Source organism: Microcebus murinus, chromosome X (assembly GCF_040939455.1).
Source record: "Microcebus murinus isolate Inina chromosome X, M.murinus_Inina_mat1.0, whole genome shotgun sequence".
NCBI lineage: Eukaryota > Metazoa > Chordata > Mammalia > Primates > Cheirogaleidae > Microcebus > Microcebus murinus.
Genome location: NC_134136.1, coordinates 42446473 through 42474368, shown reverse-complemented (window position 1 = coordinate 42474368; position 27896 = coordinate 42446473). Strand labels below are relative to the sequence as shown.

Sequence of the window (27896 nt, the reverse complement as noted above, 5' to 3'; positions counted from 1 at the left end):
TAATAGTGACCTTGCCAAGAACTAAAGAAAGAGGAGGATGCCACTAGAATGGAGGGATAGTTTATATGGGAACCAGTGGCAATTATGGGGTATTATCAAGGAGTATAACTAGGTAATACAGAAGCCAGAGTAGTAGAAATGGCAATAGAAGCCATGGAAGTAGGGAAATGAGAGCAGGAACTAAAATTAGCAACTATTGGGAAAAATGAGTTTTAGTTAATGTGATTATTTCTAAAATAAATTGGTCAATAATGTTATTTCCCTATTTAGAGTCTTTCAACAGTTCTGCACTGCCATCAATATAGACTCCACAATGTGGATCCTGACTCTCTACCCCTCCACACTCACCTCTCAACAGTTCTGCCCACACATTTTACACTTGAGCTCAATGATGTTCAAACTATGTTTTGAAGTGGAAAAATTCTTCTAATAAAATCTTAGTTGGTATTCCAATATGCAAAATCTTTAAAAGCAAAGCTGCCTTCGTTGGCCCCTAGGCATCTCTTCACATGCCCTAGGACTCTGCAGTACACAGTTTGAAAATCACTGCAGTCGGGACAAACTAAGCTAACTGCAGCTTACCAAATGTGCCAGGCTCTCTCTCATTTCCGCACCTTTACACGTGTTGTTTCCTCTAATTGGAATGCCTTTTCAACCTTTCCTGCTTTGCTTACTCCTACTCAGCCTTTAAGAGTCAACTCAAATTCTATGACAATTGGTAAGCCTTCCCTGACCTCCCTAACTGGTTTGGGACCCCCCTTTCCTATACTGCCATAGTAGCTTGGACATACCTCTATCTCAGCATTTATACTGTGTTTTTATTATTTATTCATTACTGGGAACAAAGATTCTTTCTCAAGTACATAGCACATATCCGGTATATAATAAGTGCTCAGTAAGCATTGAATGAATAAATGAAATACTACAAAGAAGTAGAGGAAGAAGGGAACTAAGAAAAGGCCATTGAATTTTGTAAGAAGGAAGGAATAAAAAACTTTTGACAGGAAAATTTAGTAGAATGTTAGGACCAAAATCAGGGTCAAGAAATAAATGGGCAAACAGGAATGCCTATGAGGTTTTAACTGTATCTGGACGTCTATTATAGATTTTGTTCCCATTTAAAGAATATTAATATTTGCCCCCATATTCTCATGGGGATTTCTCACTTCACATTGGAAATCACTTGAATAATGACTGAACATATGTGTGTGTGTGTATATATATATACACACATACATAAATGTGAATCATATAAAACTAATTAAAATGTAAGAACTATTTTTAAAGCATGCATTTTTAAAAGTAATAACATTAATATGACCATAATGAACATTTGGTGATTATAATAAATAATTTGATATAATCATAATCATAGTAATGATAAAATAATAGAATTTCAATTTATATAGTACTTATTATAAGCCAATCTCTATCCTAAAATGTTTACATATATTTCAATTAATCATCACAACAACCTATGAAGTAAATATTCTTCCCATTTTATAGTTGAGAAATCAGGTTCAAAGAGACTTGCCCAAGGTTCTTCAGCTACTATGTTTCATCAAATCTGAGAAACCATGATTATAACATGCACTATTATCTTAAGAACTACTGAAAAGATTTAAAAGTTGTCAATTTAACTATGGATAAATGTGAGATACTTCCTAATTTCAGAGATGTTAAAATCTGAAAAAAAGGTGTGTCTGAGAATTCATGAAATACGACATTAAGTGGTGGAAATATGATTCCATCCAAGTGTCCCTAGTCATTGACCACTGCACCATAATGCTGAGAACTCTTTTGACATCTCATAGATGGTTTTCATTCTAATCCCTTCATTTTACAGGTGAAGAAAACAGAGATTGAGAGCAGGGGAAATGACTGGTTCAAGGTCATACACACAGGTAGTAAGTGGAATTGCTAGAAAGGAAAACTAAATCTCAGACCCAAACTAGTCCGCTTTACACTATGTCACACTGCCACTTAAGCTAGGTAAAAAGATATTGGAAAAGATATCCAAATGTCAGTGCAGGAATAAGTATAAGGTGTTTCATGTAGGAGCTAAATCTACTCAATAAAATATTTCATCTAAATGCTTTCATCAAACCTGTGTTCTGCATTGAAGATTGAAGTTTCCAGCAAAATAGACTTAGTTGGATTAATCAATATACTATTGACATCATTTCTTGCAATTGGCTGTTCACAGATCTTCAAGAAATAAATAACAAATAAAATAGGCAATGTCCTAGGGACACAATGGTTGTAAAACAGATTGTTTAAAATAACACATGCAGCCAAGTGTGGTGGCACATGTCTGTAATCCTAGCACTTTGGGAGGCTGAGAAAGGAGGATTGCTTGAGGTCAGGAGTTTGAGACCAGCCTGAGCAAGAGTGGGACCCCATCTCTACAAAAAATAGAAAAATTAGCTGGGCCTGGTGGCACATGTCTGTAATCCCAGCTACTCCAGAGGCTGGGGCAGGAAGATCGCTTAAGCCCAGGAGTTTGAGGTTGTAGTGAGCTATGATGACACCACTATGCTCTAGCACTGGCAACAGTGAAATCTTGTCTCAAAATAAATACATAAATAAATAAAATAAAAATTTAAAGAAAAGAAAATAATACATGCTACTAATAAGTATTATTTGTATAATCTTTGCTTACTTTTTCTAATGCCCACTTAGAAACTAAATAATATAAAGTAGAATGGGGAAATGGAAAGGAAGAAGGAAACTTTGCAAGCAATTATTTTATAAGGCTAGAAACATTTGACTCATGTGGAAATATTTGACATTATTTGTGGCTTCTTCATACATTGATGTCAATAAACAGGTTTTAAAACTTATTAAAGTAATAATCAGTAGTAGATTGCCAAAACTAAGTACTAGAAGAAACAAAGGCTGCAAAGGGAAAGCCCATTCAAATGAAAATGATACATAAAACCACACAGATGCTGAGTTATAAAGTTGAAAGTGCTGACACTTACCCCTCGGTTCATATTCATTTGATCATTTCTTTGCTCCATCTGTTTCTTGTAGTATTCACTCCTTTGATTCATCACAAAAGCCCTGATATTAATCAAAAAGGGTGAAAATTTAACAAATAATCTTTTACATTGAAAACAACTATTATTTCGAATGTGTCTTCCAGCCATATTCTTTTATTATACATATTTAAACATCTGACTTAAGACTAGACACTAGATGCAATTAAAATCCAGAATGGTGGTTTGATAAGCAATTTTCAGCTTAAGTGTGAATTATTACTTAACGCATGCATAACAACAGATCAGAAGTTAGCCAGGCATATGGTTGAACATTTTTGTTTAAAAATTTAGTTTTCTAGAAGTGACATAAGCAAGATAGCTGTTATGGACCGAATGTTTATGTCCTCCAAAAATTCACATATTAAAAAAATATCACATATTGAAACCCTACCCCCTAAAGTGATGACATTTAAAGATGGAACATTTGGGAGGTAATTGCATTTAGATGAGGTCATGAGGGTGAGGTGAGGTGTCTTTATAAGAAGAGTAAGAGATTGGAGCTCACTTGCTCTCTGCCATGTGAGGACACAGCAATAAGATGACCACCTGAAAGCAAGGAAGAGAGCCCTCTCATCAAGAACCCAACTGTGTTCACATCCTGATCTCAGATTTATAGCCTCCCTAACTGTGAGAAATTCCTGTTGTTTAAGCACCCCAGTCTATGGTATTTTGTTATGGCAGCCCAAGCAGACTAAGACAATAATGGACAGGGAGCTATGGGGCCTCCTTCCCCCAGTAGAGATAGCAAGTTAACAATAATATGTGAACCAAAATACCTTTGTGAGAACTATAGAGACCAGTTGAGAATCTACAGTACTCAGATCATTATAAAATCAAGGAGGGCTTCCAAGCAAAAGGGGTAGGAAAATTTGTAGCATTTGGTACACCCATCCATGCCCCTTCCCCTATGCAGCATGGGAAAACTCTACAGTAGGGCTCTTCCCTCTGAATGGAAACAAAAGAGTGAACCATTCATCCAACAGTCTGTCTTGTTTGGGGGTTGCCCAAGGGACTGGCTTCTGTCTCTCCTGACTCAAGGCACAGACAGAACTGGTACTAGAGTAGGGAAGTCACCAAAAACAAAGGTAAGTAGCATGTGAGAGCCAAATGCCAGGGGCAGTGAGAGATCAGAAATGGTTTGAGAGGTCCTAGAACCTTCAGTTAAGCTGATTGGTGAAGGTCTTTCCCCACACAAAGCTAGTACACAAAATTTGGAAAGGTGTTTGTATTTACAACTGCCCAAATTCCAGTGAAAATCTACAAAGAAGACAAGAAAATTGGAAATATGACCAAATCAAAGGAACAAAATAAAATTCCAGAAACTGACCCTAAAGAAATGCAAGTCTATGAACTTTCTGACAAATAATTTAAAATAACTGTCATAAAGAAGCTCAATGAGCTAAAAGAGAACACAGGCAACTACAAAAAAACTAAGAAAACGGTGCATGAACAAAATAAGAGTATCAATGAAGAGGTAGAAGGTATAAAAAAAGAACCAAACAGAAATTTGGAAGCTAAAAAGCACAGTAACTGAACTGAAACATTCATTTGTCAGGTTTAACAGCAGACCTGCTCAGAAAGAAAAAATAATCAGCATACTTTAAATGAGTCATTTGAAATCACTGAGTCAGAGATGCAAAAAGAAAAAAGAATGAAGAAAAATGAAGAAAGTCTAAGAAACTGACGGGGTATTATCAAGAGAGCCAATATATGTATTATAGGAATCCAAAAAGGAGAGGATGAGGGCGGGGAGAGCTTCTTTAAAAACTTCCCACATTTGAGGAAATAAATGAGCATACAGATTTAAGAAGCTCAAAAAACTCCAACTAGAATAAACCCGAAACAACCACAACAAGACCTATAAAATCAATGACGAAGAGAGTATCTTAAAAGCATCCAGAGAAAAGGGATTCATCACATACAAAGGAGGTTCCATAATATTATCAGTGGATTTCTCAGTGAAACTTTGCAGGCCAAAAAAGAGTGGGATGATATATTCAAACTACTGAAAGAAAAAACCTACAAGTTCATTACCACTAGACCTGCACTACAAGAAATGCTAAAGAGAGTCCAAGTTGAGATGAAAGGATAGTAGAGAGCAACATGAAGCTGTACAAAGATATAATGTTCTCTGGTAAAGGTAAATATATTGACAAACATAGTAATCTGTACTATTGTAATTTTGATGCGTTGAATTTATATGAAAAAACATAAAAATAACTATAAATGTGTATTAATGAGTGTACAATATACAAAGATGCAATTTGTGGCATCGATAACATAAAGTGGGAATGAGTGGAGCTGTAGTTAGGAGCAGGGCTTCTGAATGTAATTGAAGTTAAGTTGTTACTAGTTTAAAATAGAATGCTATAACTTTAAGATGTGGGAAAATCCCTAATGAATGCAGATATATAAATTGCTTGTCACAAATTAAACATATTTTAATTTTTTATAGCAAATAATGTGTATACTGCTAATATAAATAGAGTGAGACCTTTTGCATTAAAATGGTGCCTGCATCAGACATTGTCTAGATATGCAATAACCCATATGCACATCTTGGAAATAATTTTTTTTAGCTGAAATCAGCAATTCTGTGCAGCAGTTAATATGAGCTAAAATATTTGATTAGACATTTATAGCCAATGTAAACCGAGGGCAATCACTGGGAAATTCAAACTAAAAATAAATTTTTATTCAATAAACCAATAAATTGCAATAAAAACATCTTGTTTTTAAACTCAATCTACAATAATATTTAACTTACTCTGGTTCTTTTGCTAGGGTGGACAGAACTACCCTAACAGTTTTATAAGGCAACAGTGAATATATACAATGCTTTCAAAATATATTCAGAAGGTTAGTATTGCAAATATGCATAGAACAGGCATTCTTTCCTATAGTCTGATTTGAGGAAAGCAAAAAAGTTCAGATGCCCAAAGACACATCTATCATTTGTTTGCTAAGGACTCTCTGAGGACTCTTCAGGAAGGAGACAGAAGAAGGAAACACAGAAATTTATTATCATAGATTATATATTATCAACTTTTTAATAGCAGTTTGTTCTTAGATTAGCTTGCCCACCAGGTGGGAAGGTCCAAAGGGGATTAGACAATGAGTCAATATATTCTGATTGTGGGGGAAGCTCAGTAGGAAAGGCTGAGTACATGGGACTGTCCCAGGGAAAGCAGACCTAGATGGAACAACTCAATGGGACACCTTAGGAAACTGGATGATAACCAGAGGACATCAGAAAGTTGAGAGAACATTTTTACCATGTATATATTACCTCCATTCTATTAATATGTTTGTCCCCAAACATACCTGTTACAACAAATACATATTTAGCCATTAAAATATAGATATGTAAAGCATGCCTTTTCATTTCCATATCATTCAGTACATTGTACTGATGATTAAGGACTTGTATTTTTACCTGTAACATTCAGAATCATTTCTGGGTGATGTTTGGATTCTTCCTACTGGTGAGTATCTTCGATATCTCTCTGATTGGCCATGAGATCTTCCTGATTGACCATGAGATCTCTCTGAGTGACCATAAGATCTCTCTGATTGGCCACGATATCTCCCTGATTGGCCATAATATCTCTCTGATTGACCATAATATCTCTCTGATTGGTCATAGGATCTCTCTGATCTATCATAATATCTTTCTAATTGGCCATGAGATCTCTCTGATTGACCATAATATCTCTCTGATCGACCATAATATCTCTCTGATTGGCCACGAGATCTCTCTGATCGACCATAATATCTCTCTGATTGGCCACGAGATCTCTCTGATTGACCATAATATCTCTCTGATCGACCATAATATCTCTCTGATTGGCCACGAGATCTCTCTGATTGACCATAATATCTCTCTGATCGACCATAATATCTCTCTGATTGACCATAATATCTCTCTGATTGGTCCTGAGATCTTTCTGATTGACCATAATATCTCTCTGATTGGTCATGAGATCTTTCTGATTGACCATAATATCTCTCTGATTGGTCATGAGATCTTTCTGATTGACCATAAGATCTCTCTGATTGACAATGAGATCTCTCTAAGTGGCCTTGGGATCCCTCTGAATGGTGTTGATTTTCTTCTGGTTGGCCCTGAGATCCTTCACAATCATCTTGATTTCCTTCTGATTGATGCTGGCTGCCCTCTGATTGGCCTTGATTCTTCTCTGCTTGGGCCTTATAAATGTCATTGCACTCCTCCTGCAGAGAACCCCAATTATGCAAAACAAATGAAACATATACCTCATGGTTTGATTAAGTCATAATGATATATTCTCAAGACAACTTCTATAACTGTTTCTTTTAGAATTCCACTGTGCTAACTTTTATATATTAACCAGTTTTCAGAATTAACTTGCAGAATAGCTCTGATGTCATTGACATAAAGAATATTATGTACATAAAATTTAATAAAATAAAAATATGAAAAATTACTTCTTTTATAAGTTTGAATATATTCCACAGTCATATTCTACCTACCATTTCCTGGACCTATTGTTTTGCTAAATAAACAACAGATTCTGTGACTTTATAGTTGAGGAAGGATAGACTATTTAACAGTGTTTTGTAATACAAATCCTTAGGATCAAAGGAAAGTGTTCAAAACCATACTGTTTATTCTTTCTCTGCTTGATGATCATTGAAGGAAACTATTCATATCTTCAATATAAATTAATACTTAATTCTAGAGAGAAAGACAAAGCAAGTGAAGGGGAAGGACGATATAAGGGAGCATAAGGTTGGCTTAATACTATTAAAGTAAATTAGACTGAAAACAATGCTGCCTTTCTAAGTTTTAAATTTTTAAGCCAAAAGAGGAGTGAAGTGATTAAGCTAAGTGGAAATAGTGAAACCTCTGACAAATTTCTATGATGCTACATAAATGTAAGTGTTGATAAAGCCATATGGACCATGCTGAGAAATCAAGCTTTCTTTTTAGTAAATATTGCCTGACAAGGAAAACATGCCCTACATTTGGCATTATGACTTTCTAGTTTAACAATACCAGAAGCTGGAAGAAACTGTTAAGCAGCAGGAGAAACACCAGCATAAATAATATTATGCATAGAAAACTTTAATAAGAAAACTATGAAAAATTAGTTACTTTGCTAATGCATAAAGCCATAGCCACTCTCCAGCTTTTATACTAAAAAACCTAAGTAAGGAGATTGGGTGGAATGCATATGTACCTCTTCTCCTTTCTAAGTGACTAAGTGTTGGGAACACAGAAAGTCAAGAGGAAAGATAGAATTGAGACACATCTGCTAAGGGCCCATATGTACTCAAGTACTTTTCTAAAGAAGCTACAGTCCTTTTATAAATGTTTATATAAGAAATATTTTCATCAACTTGGATACTATAGATTTCCTATCTTTAGAAAATAAAATGCACATTAGTTTCCTATTATATAGTAAACTAGTAGACACCTTCCATCAAAAAGAATTGTGTTGAATAAATACAATTATGTTCTACTGATACTAAGACTAAATAGTGTGAAGTACAAAACTGGCGTATTAGAATTGCAAAGCATTACTGAAAACTGTAATTATTCAATTTATTGATAAAATAATTATGCTTAAATTTTAATATGTTTCTTTACCACAGGGTATTTTTTTCTGGTGAGTTCTGCTATAATGATAGTCTTAAAAGTTTCAAAAGTATGAGCAATAGAAGGATGCTTTCAGTTTGAAAATACTGTTTTACAACATTCTCAGTTCATTTATGCATCTTGGACTGTAGCAAAAGAAAGCTCATGTTCTTCTTTCCAAACTTTATCAAAAACCTTGTCATCCTACAAGGCACAGATCAAATACCATCACCTCCATCAAACTTTTTCAAGTCCCTCCAATCAGAATGAATAACTACATCCTCACAATATATAAACTATTAAAACACATACGGCATCCTGCTTGGCATTATATTTCTCTCTTATCTTTCTCTCGAACCACCACATATAATATTTGAAGCTGGCTGTTCTGGTACCACAGTTCTTGTACAGAGCATGAATTGAATCAATCAATATTTATTAAATTTAGATGAATCCTTCAAATATTTGAATGCAACATGTTCCTATCTAAAACAAACAAATAAATATTTGCATTTACATAATTTGGCAAAAATGGTTTAAGCTCCCAGAACTGTCATTTTTGCTAAATGACCACATAACATCTTAAGAGAAATCGGTTTATAAAGCCAGGCTAAAACATTAGTGCCAATGTTAGTCATAAATCTGAACATGAGCACCTCTTGGATTCCTGTCAGTGACTGGCTCACCTATACAAGTTTAGAGGTGATGGATTTGTATAAGTATGGTCTGTCCTGCTTGTTGGTCCCAAAGTATATTTCATATTCTATAGCATCTGACTTCTGGCTTTTACAATTCATTCACAAGGCTACTTAAACTGTTTTTATATTGTAAGTTAAGATCAAAGACTCTGTATAAGGACAAAAATAAGAATGATTATATAGGACACATCACAATAACCAATAATCTATTTTGGCATTTTACAAATTCAAGATTTCTAACAATGATTGAAAATAGCAAAAATCAGCTGATTATTAAAATAGTTATGGGTAAAAACAACTAATAAATATTGAATTTAAATTATGTTCAAGGCATCACTAAGAAACAATCCTTGCACAGAATTTAAAATAATCCTTAATATTAAGAAAAATATTAAATTTAGGACCTTTTGTATTGGCTAATTCTTAGTATTTATTTACCTGGTTAATTAAAGGCTGCCCATTTAAAGGGCTTTGTCCAGAATTGAATCCAGAAGGTTCTTGATGTGGTTCCTCATCATGATTTCTTTCTTCAAAGTTGTTTCCGTATCCTGAATATTCTTTAAAAAATAATTATTTTCTGTAGTTTCAGTCAGTAAATTTAACATATCTTTCAGGAGTATTATCTATGATCTCATTTTTAAAAGCTATGCACTGGGTTTTGTAAAACCTTTGATATTTAACTACTCTGATATCAACTGGGAGTCTTACTGAATTCTAGAACAGTTTTTGCCATACTATTTTTATTTGCATATCTTAATAGGGTAGTCTTCTCTGTACACAATATCTCAGATTTGGTTTCATATACCATCTAAGTTGGGACATGTTATCTGAAATTAATTGAAAGAATACTCCAATAGAAAAAGGAGAGAGAGAAAAACTATCTGTTGTGTATTAATCATGTGTGTTTGCCTCAATTGTCTTCTTTGCTTTGGATACTAAAGACAGCTTAAGAAACTATCAAAGAATATAGCTCTCCTAAAGACTCAAAAAATCAATTTTATGTTTGGGTAGGAACATAAGAATGGGCCATCTCACCATTCTTAATTGCTTTGCCCCTATAATAACCAACATCCCTTTGCTTTCTCAACAGGTTGAACCATGGAAGATTCAAACAAGGACTTTAATGAAGCTGAGTATGCAAATGGTAGAGTATGCCCAGTGTCAAGATAGTTCCTACCTGTTGACTAGACCATGAAGACCCTTAATTGTTGAAAAGACTTCCCAACTGTGGCAATCTGCAGCATATTTTCATATTAAAATATGCACACTGCACTGACCCACAAAGTTAAGGATACAAAGGACTTTCTTTATGTTTTTCCCCCACTCTCTTTGGCCTACAACATTCTTTTTATTTTCCAAAATGTGGATGCCATGGTGCTCAGATTATCGACCATGCTCTTAACCCCACTGTATTGCCTTCTAAAAGTGGAGCTGGACTAACCAGCCCAGGCTTGTAAATAAGTACAAAGCATTTCTCAGCCTATATGATTACTTTTCTTATCCTGCCCTCATATAAATAAAAAAATACTCATATAAATTAAAAAAAATTTTTTTCATTTGACATGGCATAAATTCTTACCAACCCTGTGTAAGTCCATATCCAGGAAAAATAAAACAAGCAACATAATACAACTTTAGAACAACATTGCAAGTTCTTGAATTTGCTTACCTAGTTATTCACAAATATTTCAGAATCTTTTTACCACCCTTGATTTTTTAGTATACTTTACCTCTCTGCTCCTGGTGCCTAGGAGAGCTTGACTGCCATCTTGAATCCGAGTTATTTTTTCTATGGTTCTGTTTCTCATTCTTTATTTCTTCAGTGCTTGCGTTTCCTATCTTTCTGAGATTTATAATTTCATCTGTATAAGAAATATATAAAAGTGAAGAAAATGGAAAAAGCTAAATAAACACAATGTGTCTCAAGCAAATAATCTATATTCTATCTCATCATATTTCAGAGCACTTAAAAATTGGTAACCTTAAAAATGATATTATAGGTCCTTGCCTGCGAGAGGGGCCACTGTGTTGGTGCTCTGGGGCTTGGACCCTGGCTAGCCAGAAAATAAACCTCCTCTTGTGTGATTGCATCCTTGATGTCTCTGCTTTTCTGTCCGGTGGGGCTGTGGAAGGTCGGTCCCTAACATCTGGGGGCTCGTCCGGGATTTGCCTTCCCCACAGACTACCGGATAGAATTCAGGGCTGAGGGAGGAGTGTGAAAATCCACCCCGGACTAGCCGGGTGTGGTGTTGGGCAAGGGACGCAGAATCCCCTTGCAGGACCCTGGATCAGGACGCCGGCACAGGACCTAGGCGGACGCGCTGGTGGGTCACCGGTCGGAGCCAGGCGGAGACGTCCTCTGGCCCTGTTGGGACTCCGGAGCTGACCTTGTAGCCTAGGGCTCGGTCAGGAGGAGCTGGAGCTGACCTTGTAGCCAAGGGCTCGGTCAGGAGGAGACCGGGGAGTAGGTTCGGACCAGGTTAGGTTGTGTGTTTACCTCACTGTCTACTTGTCTGTTGTCTGCTTTGTTTGTCGCCGGCTGTGTGTGTGTGTGTGTGAGTGAGTGTGACATCTCTCGTTGGCTTGTTGGAGTCTCTGGGTTCTATGGTTTCAGCCCGAGAACCCATCAGGGTTGCATGGGTTTTCGGGCTGGGGCCGTGGAATCAGGGGACCCACGAAAAGATCCGCGGGGGCGACTAGAACCTCCAGGTGAGTATTCCCCTGCAGGGGCTGGCAGCACACAGTGTATCTCCTGCCGCCCGTGCCAGGAGTGGCTAGTGCGGGAGGGGCACGGCCGTTACCTCCCTAGGGAGTGTGAAAGGCTAGGGATTCAGATCCTTGTCCCCAGGGCCCCAACTGCAGAATATCGGTTTGCACATCTGCCTATTATCGGCTAGCCATGGGACAGGCTCTAACAACGCCGTTGTCCATCCTGGTGAGCCATTTTAAGGATGTCAGGGCAAGGGCACACAACCTGTCCTTGGAGGTCAAGAAGGGAAAGTTTGTTACCCTTTGTGAGGCCGAGTGGCCCACGTTTGGAGTGGGGTGGCCCAGGGAGGGCTCGTTTGATGCCTCCTTGATCGAAAAGGTAAAAGGGGTGGTATTTGGCCACCACGGCCAGCCTGATCAGATCCCCTATGTTGTGGTCTGGCAAGACTTGGTTCTAGACCCGCCACCCCGGATGAAGGCCCTCCTACCTGCCCCGAGGGGAAAGGCGGAAGTTCTGGCAGTTAAAGAAGTCAGAAAGGACAGGGCACGGAGTCTGCGGTCCCTTGGGACGCCAGTGTTGCCAGAATCCAATTTCTACCCAGACCTAAAGGCGCTCCCTCTGAGGGCAGTGGGATTCCCGGGAGAGGATGGAGCACAGACATACCAATACTGGCCCTTCCCTACTAGTGACCTCTATAATTTGAAATCTTAAAACTCGAACTTCTCCGAGAATCCGAGAAACCTAATTAATCTTTTAGATTCTGTTCTTTTTACTCATCAGCCCACCTGAGATGATTGCCAGCAGTTGCTTAAGGTGCTCTTCAAAGAGAAAGGATTCAGGGGGAGGCGCGGAAGCTGGTTCCGGGGGAGGACGGCAAACCTACTACAAACCCGCGAACCATCGACCAAACTTTTCCCCTTGAACGGCCGCTTTGGGACTACAATGAGGCTGAAGGTAGGGCGTCTCCGGGTCTACCGCCAGACTCTGATGGCCGGTCTCCGTATGGCGGCGCGAAAGCCGACCAATTTGGCCAAGGTAGGAAATGTTCGTCAGGGGCCAGAGGAGAGCCCGGCAGCATACTTAGAGAGGATCATGGAGGCCTTCCGGCAGTACACCCCCATAGATCCCACTATGGAAGAGAGTAAGGCAGCTGTTATGATGGCGTTTGTTAATCAGGCAGCCCCAGACATCAGGCGCAAGGTAAAGATAATAGATAGATTAGGCAAGAAGACTCTGCAGGACCTGTTAGAAGTGGTGGAGAAGGTCTATAACAATAGAGAGACACCAGAAGAGAGGTTAGAGAGGATCAGGATAGGAGATAGGAAATTCCAAGCTGGGGAAGCACGGAAAGCAAACAGAGAGATGGCTAAAATCCTGCTAGCCGCCACAAGAGGGGGGCAGATAGGGTCAGAGGATAGGGAAAGGCCCCGGCGAGAGAGGCTAGGAAGGATCAATGTGCCAATTGCAAAGAGCATGGACATTGGGCCCGAGAGTGCCCCAAAAGAAAGGGGGGGGGCGAAGACTTGGAGGTCCTGAAAAAGTCATGGTTGCAGGACAGGTGACAGACGAATAGGGAAGACGGGGTTCGGTCCCCCTCCCCGAACCTAGGGTAACTTTGCAAGTGGAGGGGAACCCAGTCAGCTTCCTCATAGATACAGGAGCAGAACATTTGGTACTAACGGAAGACACAGGAAAATTGTCCAGTAAGACCAGTTGGGTGCAGGGGGCAAGAGGAGCCAAACTATATCGGTGGACCACATGGCAGAGATTGGATTTGGGTTCAGGAAAAACTCACCTACCCTGTTCAACAAGGCCCTCCATGATGACCTTGGGTTTGCGGAAAAGGCTCCACCTCTGTATGAAGGGCGTAAGGCGGGGCGAGCATGGGAGTGGTCTGTGCAAATGGAAGACACTTTTCAGGCCCTGAGGGCAGCCATGCTGGAAGCCCTGGCCCTAGCACTCCCTGATCCTACAAAAGAGTTTCACCTGTTCATAGACGAGAAGAGGGGAATAGCCAAGTGGGTACTCACGCAGGCCCTGGGACCCTGGAAGAGACGGGTGGCATACTTGTCAAAAAAACTAGATCCGGTGGCGGCGGGGTGGCCAGCGTGCTTGTGAATCATCGCAGCCACGGCCCTGTTGGTCAAAGACGCTGATAAGCTCACCCTAGGGCAGCAGCTGCAAATCACCACCCCGCACGCCATAGAGGGGGTTCTGAAGCAGCCACCAGGATGGTGGATCACAAATGCGAGGCTGACTCATTACCAAGGACTTTTGCTGGATGCACCCCGCATCGAGTTCCAGGCCCCTGCCGCCTTGAATCCGGCTATGCTTCTGCCAACCCCCGATGCAGCCGCACCTGAACGTGATTGCCTTGAGATCCTAGCCGAGACCCAGACGACCCGTAGAGACTTGAAGGATCGCCCCCTTCTAGGTAGCGACCTGACCTGGTTCACGGACGGAAGCAGTTTCATCCGGGACGGACGCAGGTACGCAGGGGCGGCCATAGTAGATGACCAAGGTAAACTTATCTGGGTGGCATGCCTTCTGCAAGGGACATCTGCTCAGAAGGCAGAACTAATAGCGCTGACGGAGGTTCTTAGCCGGGCCCGAGGAAAAAGACTGACGGTGTACACTGACAGCCGCTATGCCTTTGGGACTGTGCACATACATGGGGCCCTCTACAGGGAAAGGGGCTTCATCACGGCAGAGGGAAAGGAAATTAAGCACAAGCCTGAAATGCTCCACCTACTGGAGGCTGTTTTGCTGCCAAAGGCAGTGGCGGTAGTCCATACCCCGGGACACCAGAGCAGGGATTCAGTGGAAGCACGGGGCAATCGGAGAGCAGACGCTAAAGCTAAGAAGGCTGCAGAAGACACTCCGCAGCCAAACATCCTGCACCTTAGCCTGCCACCCCCCGGGCATGGGACAGTTGCCTCCTCTGCCGGACTATTCCAGTGTAGATGAGGTCTGGGCCTCAGAGCAGCTACGTGAAGATGGCTGGTTGAGGGACGAAGGGCATCGCCTAATAGTGCCAGAACTCTTAAGATGCCACCTGTTAGAGCACCTGCATCAGACCACACATCTAGGGAAGAGAAAGATGCTACAACTGCTGGACACTGCTCAACTAAGGTTCAAGTCACAAGGGCGGGTTCCAGATGACATCGTCAAAAGTTGCCGAGCCTGTCAGGTCATGCACCCGGGGAGGACCAGAGGGACCCACGCAGGTACGAGGGAAAGGGGGAGGCAGCCAGGACTATTTTGGGAAGTGGATTTCACTGAGGTCAAGCCTGGAAAATACGGGTACCGATATTTACTGGTCATGGTAGATACGTTTTCCAGATGGGTAGAAGCCTTCCCTACGAAAGGAGAAACAGCTTTGACAGTAGCTAAGAAAATATTAGAAGAAATAGTCCCCAGGTGTTGACTGCCGGAAGGGATAGGATCAGATAATGGACCTGCGTTTGTTTGTCAGGTTAGTCAAGGGCTGGCCCAGGCTATGGGGATAGATTGGAAATTACATTGTGCATATAATCCCCAGAGCTCTGGGCAGGTAGAGCGAATAAATAGAACAATAAAGGAGACCCTGACTAAATTGGCCCTAGAGACTGGCGGAGACTGGGTGACCCTCCTTCCCTTCGCCCTGTTCCGAGCCCGGAACACCCCTTATCACTTGGGTTTAACCCCTTTTGAAATCATGTACGGCACACCCCCTCCTGTAGTTCCTAGGATGAGACCTGAGGCTCTTCTGGGACATCCCAAAGAAGTGTTACAAGCGGTGCAGGCTCTGCAACGTGTCCACAGTCAAGCATGGCCGGCCCTCCATGCTATCTACCGGTCTGAGGAGGAGGGTGCCGGACACCCGTTTCACCCACACCAGCCGGGGGACTGGGTGTGGGTGAAACAGCATAACAACAGAACCCTCGAGCCGAGGTGGAAGGGCCCCTATCAAATTATTTTTGTTATCCCCACTGCTCTTAAGGTCGATAGAATAGTAGCGACCTGGCTACACCACTCCCACGTGAGACCTGTTAATAAAAAAGACCAGGAGCGGTGCCAGGACCAGTGGAAAGCAACTGCAGACCCGAAGAATCCTCTGAAGACCAGACTGACCCACGTGGCGGCGACAGCCCAGGACTGCTGACCCAGACTTGGACTGGGGTTGTGGCATCTAAAGATTGAACTGGGTGACAAACATGGACGGGTCACGGTGGGGGTTGGTTGTTGTGTTTTGGGGATGTTGTGTTTTTGGTCTAATGTTTTTGGGGTAGAGACCTACAGCTGTACTTACCGCCCCGAACCCCCACCAACCCCATAACCTTACATGGGTCTACAGATTACTGTATAATGGTGTTAGTGTTCCCAAAAATACTATACCACACTGAGGAGACAATGTATGAGGGCATAGTAGGGCGAAGAGTCACCAACCTAATTTTTGAAAGAAAAAGAGAGCCCTTCACAGCCATAACCCTGGCTACTCTTTTTGGCTTAGGGACAATAGGAGCAGGAACTAGTATCTCTTCTCTGGCAATGCAGCAAAGAGGGTTTAATACTCTGAGGGCAGCTGTTGTTGAAGATATTGCAAGGATAGAAGATTCAATTTCACACCTAGAAAAGTCACTAACCTCCCTATCCGAGGTAGTGCTCCAGAACCAGAAGGGGTTAGATCTAGTATTCCTCCAGCAAGGAGGACTGTGTGCTGCCCTCAAAGAAGAATGTTGTTTCTATGCAGACCATATGGGAGTTGTTAGAGAATAGCTAAGGTCAGGGAAGGGCTTGCCCACCGCAAACGGGAATATGAACAGCAAGCAGGTTGGTTTGAGTCTTGGTTTAACAGTTCCCCCTGGTTAACAACGCTACTATCCACCCTACTAGGCCCACTCATTATGCTAATCTTAGTCCTTACTTTTGCGCCATGTGTAATTAATAGACTAGTAGCTTTTGTGAAAGAACGGATAAACACTGTCCAGCTACTAGTATTGCAACAACAATATCAGCAGCTATGGTCAAGTGGTATAGAACTAGAGCACCTAAGAGACCTTGAGGACGAGCTCGTCTGCTACCTAGAGAAAGGGGGGAATGTAGGGCAGAGGAAGGGCAGAAGAATTCTTCCAATTGTCGGGAATTTACTTGGGTGGGGCAATGAGCTAACCGCAAACCTTTGCTTCTGGTCATTGCTTGCTTGCTATACCGCTGTAGGGGGAATTATGGGATGAGGTCATTGAAGCACGGGCGACTGGCCCATCAGGCAATAGAGGGCAACCAACCCGCCAATTATTTCAAAAGGCAATAGTGGGCAACCAGTAATTTTAAAGGTCAACGCATGATCCATGCGTAGTCAGCTTGTGCGCAGCTTGTGCACCATGGGGATAAAAGGCATGCCGTTGTTCCGGTCGGGGTCCTTGCCTGCGAGAGTGGCCACTGTGTTGGTGCTCTGGGGCTTGGACCCTGGCTTCAGAAAATAAACCTCCTCTTGTGTGATTGCAAAAAAAAAAAAAGATATTATAATAATAATGAATGTGTAAAACAATACAGACATTTTAGGGTTAGTTTCCTGGAAAAACAAAAGAAAAATTCCTGTTAAACTTATGGTAATTTCATTTATGCAAAACCAAAATACTGTCAGATTGAAATAGCTCAAGAAGGAGAACATCTAAATAAATGATTCGACTAAATGTTATTTCAGTTTCAGAGAAATACAGAGCAATAGCGTCATCACTGATTAAATGTAAGTGCTAGACAATTAGTTACACATATTTTCCCCAAAATTAAGTTCACAGGAGATACCACAGAGACGAGAAACCTGGGTTATTTGACTAGCAGGAAGCAATCAGACTTTACTTTGTGTCAGGCATGTTCTTAGGTACTCAAGTAGAGAGCACTTAGATGGCATGATTTGAATGATGGAAGACAGGTACAACCTGCTCTAAAATGCCTCTCCTAACATCTGGAATGGAAAGGTCTACAGGTGGGATGTTCTATCAGTGAATGAAAGCTTACTTAGGTTAAGACATCTTTATAAATAAGCATAGGCTAGAGATTTGGAAGGAGCAAAAGATTCTAAAAGAAAGAGGAAGAGCTGAAAAGGTGACAAAAGAGGAAGTTGGGTGCCAAAGATTAAACCACTCCTTTATTATTTTGCTTAGTACTAGTCCTGCCTCAGATCTCTAAATATCTAATTCTGATTTTCTTTGAAATATCTGACATCTCCAAAGTTAAAAGACAGTGTAAAGCTCAATAATCAATTGAGTGTCTTTGCTCTTTTTTTTTTAATAGATTTTTTTTCTTTCTTGAGAAATTAAAGACTTGGGTACATCAAATAAAACCAATTTCTGGGGGGAAATAAAACCCTCAATAGAAAATGAAGTTAACATTGTCAGAGTCATAGCATAACCCAGAGACTATATTTATATAATTGAAAAATTCTAGGTGCTTCATAATTGACTTTTTGATATAAAACAACCTATTAAATTTACAATTTGTGACTCTTGGTGTTGAGGTCCATAGGACAAGCTAGGAAGTATTCAAACCTTGAGCTTATTGAGTACCATTCCTTGATAATCTCATTTTAAACCTTGGTTTGTCTGTATCTCAGCAGTTATTGATCGTAACATCTCCTGCAGACATAATCTTATTTTTCTGTTCCTTGTATTTCTCATGCATTCTCTTTTCTTCTCTGTTTTTCCTCTGTTCTGTTTCCCCAATACTTTACATTTAAAATCTGTACAAATGTCTATACAATTTTTTTTCTTGTTACAGTATAAGAGAGTATATGAACAGCATCTCTTATAGGATACCACAGGAAGATTTTTAAATCTGCAACCTCCCCATCAAACCTGAAACAAACAGTACCCAGTGTATAGGGACCCAAAGAGATGGATGGCTTCCTAAACAGTACAACAAAATTTCAAAGAGGAGAAAGTGAAAGCAACCTCCTTCCTGAGTCAGTACCTTTCACAATAACATGAGGGAGTGCTCTGGGATCAGTCTGTCTTGTGGCACTCAGAGACAATTTTCAGTGACTTTTAATTTTTCCACTCCTCAGAATCACCAAAGATAATCCTAGTGGCTAGCTCTGTCTTAGAATCACTTGGCAAAGAACTGGTCTGAAGCTCTTATTGGGCTTGTTCTGAACCATATAGTAATATACAGGAATGCTATAACATGCCTTTAAATCCTATCAGGGCCCTCATTTGCCCAAAAGGACTTAAATAATTTGAAGTTTCAATAAAACCATCTTGCAACTCACACTATCCTTTTTAACTCAGGGATGAAATAAATGAAATGGCTCCAGTAATATCTAGAGACCTCTTCCTCTATAATCAAATCTTTCTCAGATTATTTTTTTTTAATCTTACACATAACACCATAAAGACAACTTCAGTCTTAGTGTTATCCTGGCAGTGCCACATTAATCCCATAGGATATTTTGAATTCTTTCCCTTTGAATATACTACTGTATGGAAGCATTTTCCCATATCAGTCTCAACCAATCCAAATAACATGACTTTTTTATTACTATGATTGAATAAACATCAGAGAAAGAATAGAGAATTGCAGTAGAATTACACAAAGCAAAATGCTACACATTTCATATGAGTTGCGCTTTTTATAGACATGCCTGGTAGAATCATTCCCAAACAGGCTTTGCAGACATCAACTGACACAGTTCACATTCAACAAATGGGGAGAAGTTTCTATCTGCTACCTGACCAACAGCATCAAGCTATTTTTACTCACAGTTCTTTTTTCTAGAAGAAAAAAGGCAGAAATTTACTCTGGTATCCATCAAAATCTATAATAAGGAGAATCAGTGAATCAATAGCACATTATTTTCTCGCTTATTTAGTCCTACTCTAAGGCTGTTCACCACCCCAGACCACAAAAGATTTTGCTGCAGGGTTAAGATTTATGCTTTCCTCGAAATGGTCAATGCTTTCACCCGACTTAGACTCATAAGTGATAGTACTGCCTTCCCTTTAAAATGTCAGCAACCCTGTAATGTGGGAGCAACTTTAATGACTACATCCATAGTTGCTATATAAAATTCATTGCACTAAGAGGAAATTCAATTTTCTCTGTTATTTTTCCATTTTTGTTGTATTTATTCCACAATTTAATTTCATATCAAAGGGATCATTTGTGCAAAGGAAGATAAACACATCCAAGTAGAGTACAGAAAAATGCACTTCACAATAGGCAACAGCAATTTGTTCTGACAGCCTGTAAGACATAGAAATGAAACTGTTTAAAAGATAGAAAGGATGTCATGGATATATTTCAGACTTGAAAATAATCACCCACACATTTCTCTCATTTAAAATGCCTCTTAAATCAGCTTTTCTGAAATAAGACTAAAATATAGCATTAACTAAAGTATAGAGGCAGAAAGAGGCTGAAAATGACCCTGAATTTGGAATGGAAACATTAAGTAGGGAAAGTACCAATTTCTCATTTTACAGATGGGAAAGCTGAAACCCAGGGAGGAGAAATGACTTGTCTAAGGATAGCTCATGAAGAACTGGGATTAGAACATAAATCTCCTGAACATAAAAGGCTTTGAAAGTCATGCTAAGATTTTAAAATTTTATCCTAGAGGTCAGTGGTTCTCTACCATGGCTGTGCATTGGAATTGCTAGGGGATTAAAGGGTTAAAATACAAGACTCCTATTCAAGATTATGACTCAGTAGGACTGGACTGGAACTCAAGTATCTGTATTTTTTTTTTTTAAGTCCTCCAAGTAATTCTGATGTTCAGCCAGGATTGCAAACAACTGCCCTGAATGATGAAGAAACTCGAAGAATATAGGACTGAGATTATGAAAATGATGGTTTGGGGAAATACCAATTTGTCATTGGTAGTAGATTGGAGAATAGAGTGAGACTACGAAAATTAAAACTTGTTCTTTTAGGGGGAGGCAGATGGATTGCATTAGTCTAAGAGTGAAAGGAGATAAAAATTCATACTAAGGTGGTGTCAGGGAAAAAGTACAAGAAGAACAAGAAGTTCTCTTCCTATCCACCTCAAATGCAACAGGAACATTGACTACAGAGACCTCCAAATCCTCACTCCCTTCTACCCATCCCCTTGCAAGCAGAAAGCTCTTCCCCAACAGCTCACAGTATTCTCATTGGACCACCAGTCATCGAAGACCTCTCCAGGTCACAAAGGAAATGAAGCTAAATTGGGAAGAAGGAGCAACCCATAGAGAGGTATCTTTAAAATTATGGCAGGTTACTTATATTGACCATGCCCCCTCCCCCCTCGAGTAAGAGCTTCAAGCATGTCCATCCTCTAAACGTTGCACATCTTACTCGTTGTGGTTGTATACACCCATCCCCTCCTCCCCCGTCCCACCCTCCTGACACCCGATAAATGTTACTCCTATATGTCCACTTAGGTGCTGCTCAGTTAATACCAATTTGCTGGTGAGTACATGTGGTGCTGGTTTTTCCATTCTTGAGATACTTCACTTAGTAGAATGGGTTCCAGCTCTATTCAGGAATATACAAGAGGTGCTATATCACCATTGTTTCTTAAAGCTGAGTAGTATTCCATGGTATACATATGCCACATTTTATTAATCCACTCATGAATTGATGGGCACTTGTACCCCCATAATACGCTAATATAAAAAAAATAAAAAAAAAATCACACACAAAAAAATTATGGCAGGGTGAGATGTCTTCCTAGAATTCTCAGTTTACATTATTGCATAAAATATTATAATAAATATATTATACATAATAAATTATATAATATAATAAATATTATTATAAATAATATTATTATAAATGGTTGCTGCAATCTGAACGTCAGTACCGTATCTTTGCTATATGCGCATTAAATAGACTTGTGTATTACCCTAGAAACCTATTCACCCTTTATAATATTAGTTTCATGGGGGAAATTCTTTACATATCCAACAGCTGGCATACAAATGAGATATTGGCAAACAATACATTTGCCAGCTGTGAATTGCCTGTATATGATTAAGTATCAATGGAATGATATAGAGAATAAATGCTCCAGAACTGAAGAAGAAAACCGACTACTGTGTACTGGGACAGCTACAAAATCCTTGTGACTGAGGTGGGTGTGATATGTAGGATTTGAGTTAGGGGAAAGATCTGGGCACTCCAGGAAAGAGAAACAAGACAAGAAGAGGCTTAGAATCAGGAATTAATATAGTATGTTCAGGGAGAAGATCAGCTTGGCTTGAATGAAGATTAAGGCTACAGAGTTCTGAGGGGAAAGGTTAGACAGATAAGATAGATACAAGTGATGAAAAGCCTTGAGTATCAACACCTCAGTATACAGTAAGGGAGAGAAGCTAAGGCACAAATAGTGAGAGTAATAGTCACCTTATAGGGAGAGAATCCCATATAATCTCTAGCATAGTGTTGTGTCAATGTACCAAATAACAAGCATTAACTGAGAGAATCTTATAAGCCTGGCGGGAGAAGCTGGGTATGACAAGAAATCAAGAAGTTTATTGATGTTTTAAAAAAAAATTTTTTTTTTTTGGAGATGGGATCTTGCTCTTTTGCCCAGGCTGGAGTGCAGTGGCAGCATCATAGCTAACTGCAACCTCCAACTCCTGGGTTCCAGTGATCCTCTCACCTCATCCTCCCCAGTAGCTGGGACTACAACCACAGGCTACTATGTCTAGTTATTTTTTGAATTATTATTTTTTGTAGAGACAGGGTCTCACTATGTTTCCCAGGCTGGTCTTGAACTCCTGGCTTCAAGTGGTCCTTGTGCCTCGGGCTCCCAAAGCACTGGGATTAGAGGCATGAGCCTGGCCAGATCAATGCTTTTAAATCATAGATAATTTACATGATTGTTGCACGGCTGTTTGAAAGTAATTATAATTTTTATTTCATTATTAGCTATCTAATAATTTTTATTTCATTATTGGCTGTCTTTATAAACTAAGTCCACATTTTAAAGAAAACTTGTTTTAGCAAAAGCTGTAAAGCTGCCTGAACCACAAAAAGAGAATAGACAAAGAAAATGTGAATGACAGGTGCATTTAATGTAACATTCAATCTTTAAAAGCAAATATGTTTGTTATTTTCCAAATTAAATTCTGTGTGGCCTCCAATAAAATGGAAAAGCTTGCATAAAACAGATCCTTCACCTCATTTCTTGCCAAATGCTGATTATTCCATTTCTCTTTGCACTTACAACACTGATATGGTGTCACCTCAGGACAAGCCTGTATTAGTATAGTATTCACCTAAACTGATGCTGAGTCCAGACATCACTATTTAAAATGCCAAAGGTGATGAAAGTCAAGTGAGTAGGAAATTTTAATCGTAAAGGTACTTCAGATTCAAAAGGGAAAAATATATATTTCAGCTATATAATCTTCTATGCTATATTTTCTGGAAATAAATGTAGTATTTAGGATTTCATAAATGTTTCATATCCAATTCGCAAATGTTCGAATTCAAATATAATTGAAAAAAATGGTATTAGGAAAAGATACCTATGCCTCCGAGAATTTAGAAATGTACCATGAAACTAAGAAAAGACCTCAGGTATAGCCTGAGTAAAATCAGTGAATTTAGCAATGACATTCCTCTAATTCTTTTTGTAAATGGTTCCTTATTTGATTGGTAGGTAACAAAAGAGTTTCTGTAGTCCTTTCCAACTCTGAAATTCTATTAACAAAATTAGAAAACTGAAGGAAAAAACTGTAGTATAAGAAGTATTTATGTTTCATACAAATTCTGTTAGGTACATAGTGATAAATACCTAATTGAATAGAATTGGCATTTAATAATCAATGACACTGAAAGGTTTTCTCATGTGTACCTATGTGCCCTATAAAATGTACTTAATGTTTTCTATTTTGCTTTTCTTCCCTCTAAATATATATAGTGGGCCGGAAAGAACAAATGATTTCACAGTAGGAAAAAAAAAACCCAAAAAACAACTGAGAAACATTTTTCAAACATAACTTAAAAATTTATTTCAAAACTTAGTTTAAAAAAGTTTCCTAATTATTCATAGGCTTGGAGTGTGTTGCAGGGCGTAGATAATTTTAGCCTCCGGACTTTGTAATTCGATAGACCTCCATTTGATTTGTTGACGGTAATGAAATTGTATAATAATATATACAGCACTAGAAATCATAGATCTCAAAAGCTATGATTTAGCGATGAACCCCAAATGCTGCTCAGCCTCTCTATACTGAAAAGAAAACAAATGCTTTTAAACCTGGGTAAGATGTCTAAGGATCCTTCTAACAGTGTCTATGAAGTTATAAAGAAGGTGTCCTTAATACAAAAAACAATCTTTTTCCAGAATCTCATGTTCCTTCTCTTAGTTCTCAGAATGTATCATTACAGAGACATGGGGTTTTGTTCATGCTGCTCTCTGTAATGATATTGTCCACTGAATCCACTTAGAGAACACTTAGCAATTCTTTCAAGGAGAACCATTTGATCCAGGCCTCCCCAAAGAGCCTCAAACTTGGATTTTTGACCTAAGTAAAATACACTTAGTCTCAGAACTATACTGTCAGGATTAAAGAAAAACAGCATGGGGGGGAGGGACGCGGCGGCGGCTGCGGCAGCGGCGCTGATAATGAGTTTTCTCGGAGGCTTTTTTGGTCCAATTTGTGAGATCGATATTGTCCTTAATGATGGAGAAACCAGGAAAATGGCAGAAATGAAAACTGAAGATGGCAAAGTAGAAGAACACTATCTCTTCTATGATGGAGAATCTGTTTCAGGCAAAGTAAACCTAGCCTTTAGGCAACCTGGAAAGAGGCTAGAGCACCAAGGAATTAGAATTGAATTTGTAGGTCAAATTGAACTTTTCAATGACTAGAGTAATACTCATGAATTTGTAAACCTAGCGAAAGAACTAGCCCTACCTGGAGAACTGACTCAGAGCAGAAGTTATGATTTTGAATTTATGCAAGTTGAAAAGCCATATGAATCTTACATCGGTGCCAATGTCCGTTTGAGGTATTTTCTTAAAGTGACAATAGTAAGAAGACTGACAGACTTGGTAAAAGAATATGATCTTATTGTTCACCAGCTTGCCACCTATCCTGATGTTAACAACTCTATTAAGATGGAAGTGGGCATTGAAGATTGTCTGCATATAGAATTTGAATATAATAAATCAAAGTATCATTTAAAGGATGTGATTGTTGGAAAAATTTACTTCTTATTAGTAAGAATAAAAATACAACATATGGAGTTACAACTGATCAAAAAAGAGATCACAGGAATTGGACCCAGTACCACAACAGAAACAGAAACAATCGCCAAATATGAAATAATGGATGGTGCACCAGTAAAAGGTGAATCAATTCCAGTAAGACTATTTTTAGCAGGATATGACCCAACTCCAACAATGAGAGATGTAAACAAAAAATTTTCAGTAAGGTATTTTTTGAATCTAGTGCTTGTTGATGAGGAAGACAGAAGGTACTTCAAGCAGCAGGAGATCATTTTATGGAGAAAAGCTCCTGAAAAACTGAGGAAACAGAGAACAAACTTTCACCAGCGATTTGAATCTCCAGAATCACAGGCATCTGCTGAACAGCCTGAAATGTGAACTGAATAGGAGAAAAAAAGAAAAACAAAAAGCTCCTATAGGCCGGGCGCGGTGGCTCACGCCTGTAATCCTAGCACTCTGGGAGGCCGAGGCGGGCGGATTGCTCAAGGTCAGGAGTTCAAAACCAGCCTGAGCGAGACCCCGTCTCTACCATAAAAATAGAAAGAAATTAATTGGCCAACTAATATATATAATATAAAAAATCAGCCGGGCATGGTGGCTTGTGCCTGTAGTCCCAGCTACTCGGGAGGCTGAGGCAGGAGGATCACTTGAGCCCAGGAGTTTGAGGTTGCTGTGAACTAAGCTGATGCCACGGCACTCACTCTAGCCTAGGCAAGAAAGCGAGACTCTGTCTCAAAAAAAAAAAAAAAAAAAAAAAAAAAAAAAAAAGCTCCTATAACCATTGAGATTAAGTTCAACAGGTTAAAGATGGTTGCAGCACATAGAGGGGAAAAGGCCAAAACTCCATATATATTAGTCTTCCTTTATATTATATAGTGCTGCATTTATTTTATGATATAATGAAATGTTCTTCATGTATATACATTTAAAAAAGTGCTTTCTTTGAAACACTGGAACTTTCTTAAGCTGCCTTTTTTTTTACTGCACACTTTGATTTGATGATAAGCACTCAGATATGCATCAGCATAAACATTAAAGATTTTCACGTGAGTAGGCTGGTATTTGTAATTTTGCTTTTTTTTTTTTTTTTTGAGACAGAGTCTCACTTTGTTTCCCAGGCTAGAGTGAGTGCCGTGGCGTCAGCCTGGCTCACAGCAACCTCAAACTCCTGGGCTCAAGCGATCCTCCTGCCTCAGCCTCCCGAGTAGCTGGGACTACAGGCATGCGCCACCATGCCCGGCTAATTTTTTTTTTTGTATATATATTAGTTGGCCAATTAATTTCTTTCTATTTATAGTAGAGACGGGGTCTCGCTCTTGCTCAGGTTGGTTTCGAACTCCTGAACTCAAACGATCCGCCCGCCTCGGCCTCCCAGAGAGCTAGGATTACAGGCGTGAGCCACCGCGCCCGGCCTAATTTTGCTTTTTTCTGCATAATGTTAATTAGAAATCCTTTTCTTCTCCCTTTTTATGCTAATGATTACCTCTTATTCTCTACATGCAAAACATTAAATATTTTGTGTTCAAATAAAATTAGAAAACCTGAGTGGTCCTTACAACCTGCAAAGATTGAAAACATGGCATCTCAATATTTTTGAGAATTACATTTTTTTTTACATTTGTGTTTGAGAAATGTATATGGAGTGTCTCACTGTGGGTGCTTCTGAGTACCATTCCATGGCTTCCTGAATTTTATCCTCTTTGAAGTCTCCTCTGGTATGAATATTAAATTTTTTCACTAAGGGATTACATAGCATGTCATTGTGGCTACCTTTTTATTTTATTTTAATTTTTTGCCATTTTAAGTCACTGTTTTGCTACTACTTTCCAGTAGTACCGCTGTATGTTTTCTGCAATGTGGAGTTGACTTCTGTTGACATTTTAGAATTTGTAAAAACTATTTAATTTTTCTATCAATACTTTGAAACATACATATATTTCCAATTTAAGGAATCTTTTTGCCATAGGAATGCAAGTATCATTTTCTTCACAAATTTATTCTCTTTACTTTTCAGGTGAAAATTTGGGGAAGGGGGGGATTCAGGAGGACCTGTGAAGCATGTAGTTATCTAGATCTGGACAACTTCATGTTTATCTAACTGGAACTTTGGCTAGTTCAAACTCACATTTAAACTTCACCCAGGCTTTTAATTTTTTAAACACTAAATTCAAGTCATTTGTTTAGAAGTCTCTAGAAAAGGTTGCAGTCATCTGTTCATATGCATGGAGTCTGATCTCAAATACACTAAATGTAGTGTGGGAACCAAAATGAAGCCTGATGTATGGAAACTAACTTATAGTTCATTGGTTTTTGTACCAATATTTTTTATACACTTCAGCGCAAGTTTTATCAGTTAACCTTACTTTATGAGTAAGCTAAATAATCCAAATTACATTTCTTTAATCCTGTTTTACTACTATGGCACTTTGATAAAATGGTCAGTAACCAACTTCTTTACTGGCAAAACCTTCCATGTACCATGTGCTGGAACATCTATTTTAAATGTGGATATCTATGAATGGTAATGTTTTCCTTCATTTAAGTGCCTATTCAGAGTTACAGAATTTTAAAATGCCAAATATTTTCATGGTCACTTGCATGTAGTAATCTAGAAAATATT

The 27896-nt window shown here is 39.2% G+C and overlaps 2 protein-coding genes across 2 annotated transcripts in view; one reads left to right on the top strand and one right to left on the bottom strand.

Annotated features, from left to right (window-relative positions):
• The window catches only part of LUZP4 (leucine zipper protein 4), a 130591-nt gene extending 106139 nt beyond the window's left edge, over positions 1–24452 (bottom strand). Inside the window, 7 exon segments of the mRNA XM_075999139.1 lie at positions 2985–3066; positions 6481–6582; positions 6729–6886; positions 6888–7277; positions 9801–9919; positions 11093–11224; positions 24431–24452. Of these exon segments, the coding sequence (XP_075855254.1) occupies positions 2985–3066; positions 6481–6582; positions 6729–6886; positions 6888–7277; positions 9801–9919; positions 11093–11224; positions 24431–24452 (1005 nt within the window).
• A 185-nt stretch (positions 24453–24637) lies between these two features.
• LOC105862888 (vacuolar protein sorting-associated protein 26A) lies at positions 24638–25686 on the top strand. Its single transcript, XM_012749510.3, has one exon. It carries the CDS (start codon positions 25004–25006, stop codon positions 25652–25654), a length of 651 nt encoding a protein of 216 aa, XP_012604964.2. The 5' UTR covers positions 24638–25003; the 3' UTR covers positions 25655–25686.
• Positions 25687–27896: the final 2210 nt, after the last annotated feature.

What these genes read in the sequence shown, in the direction of transcription:
- LOC105862888 (XM_012749510.3), top strand. Translation starts at nt 25,004, where the DNA reads ATGCAAGTTGAAAAGCCATATGAATCTTACATCGGTGCCAATGTCCGT.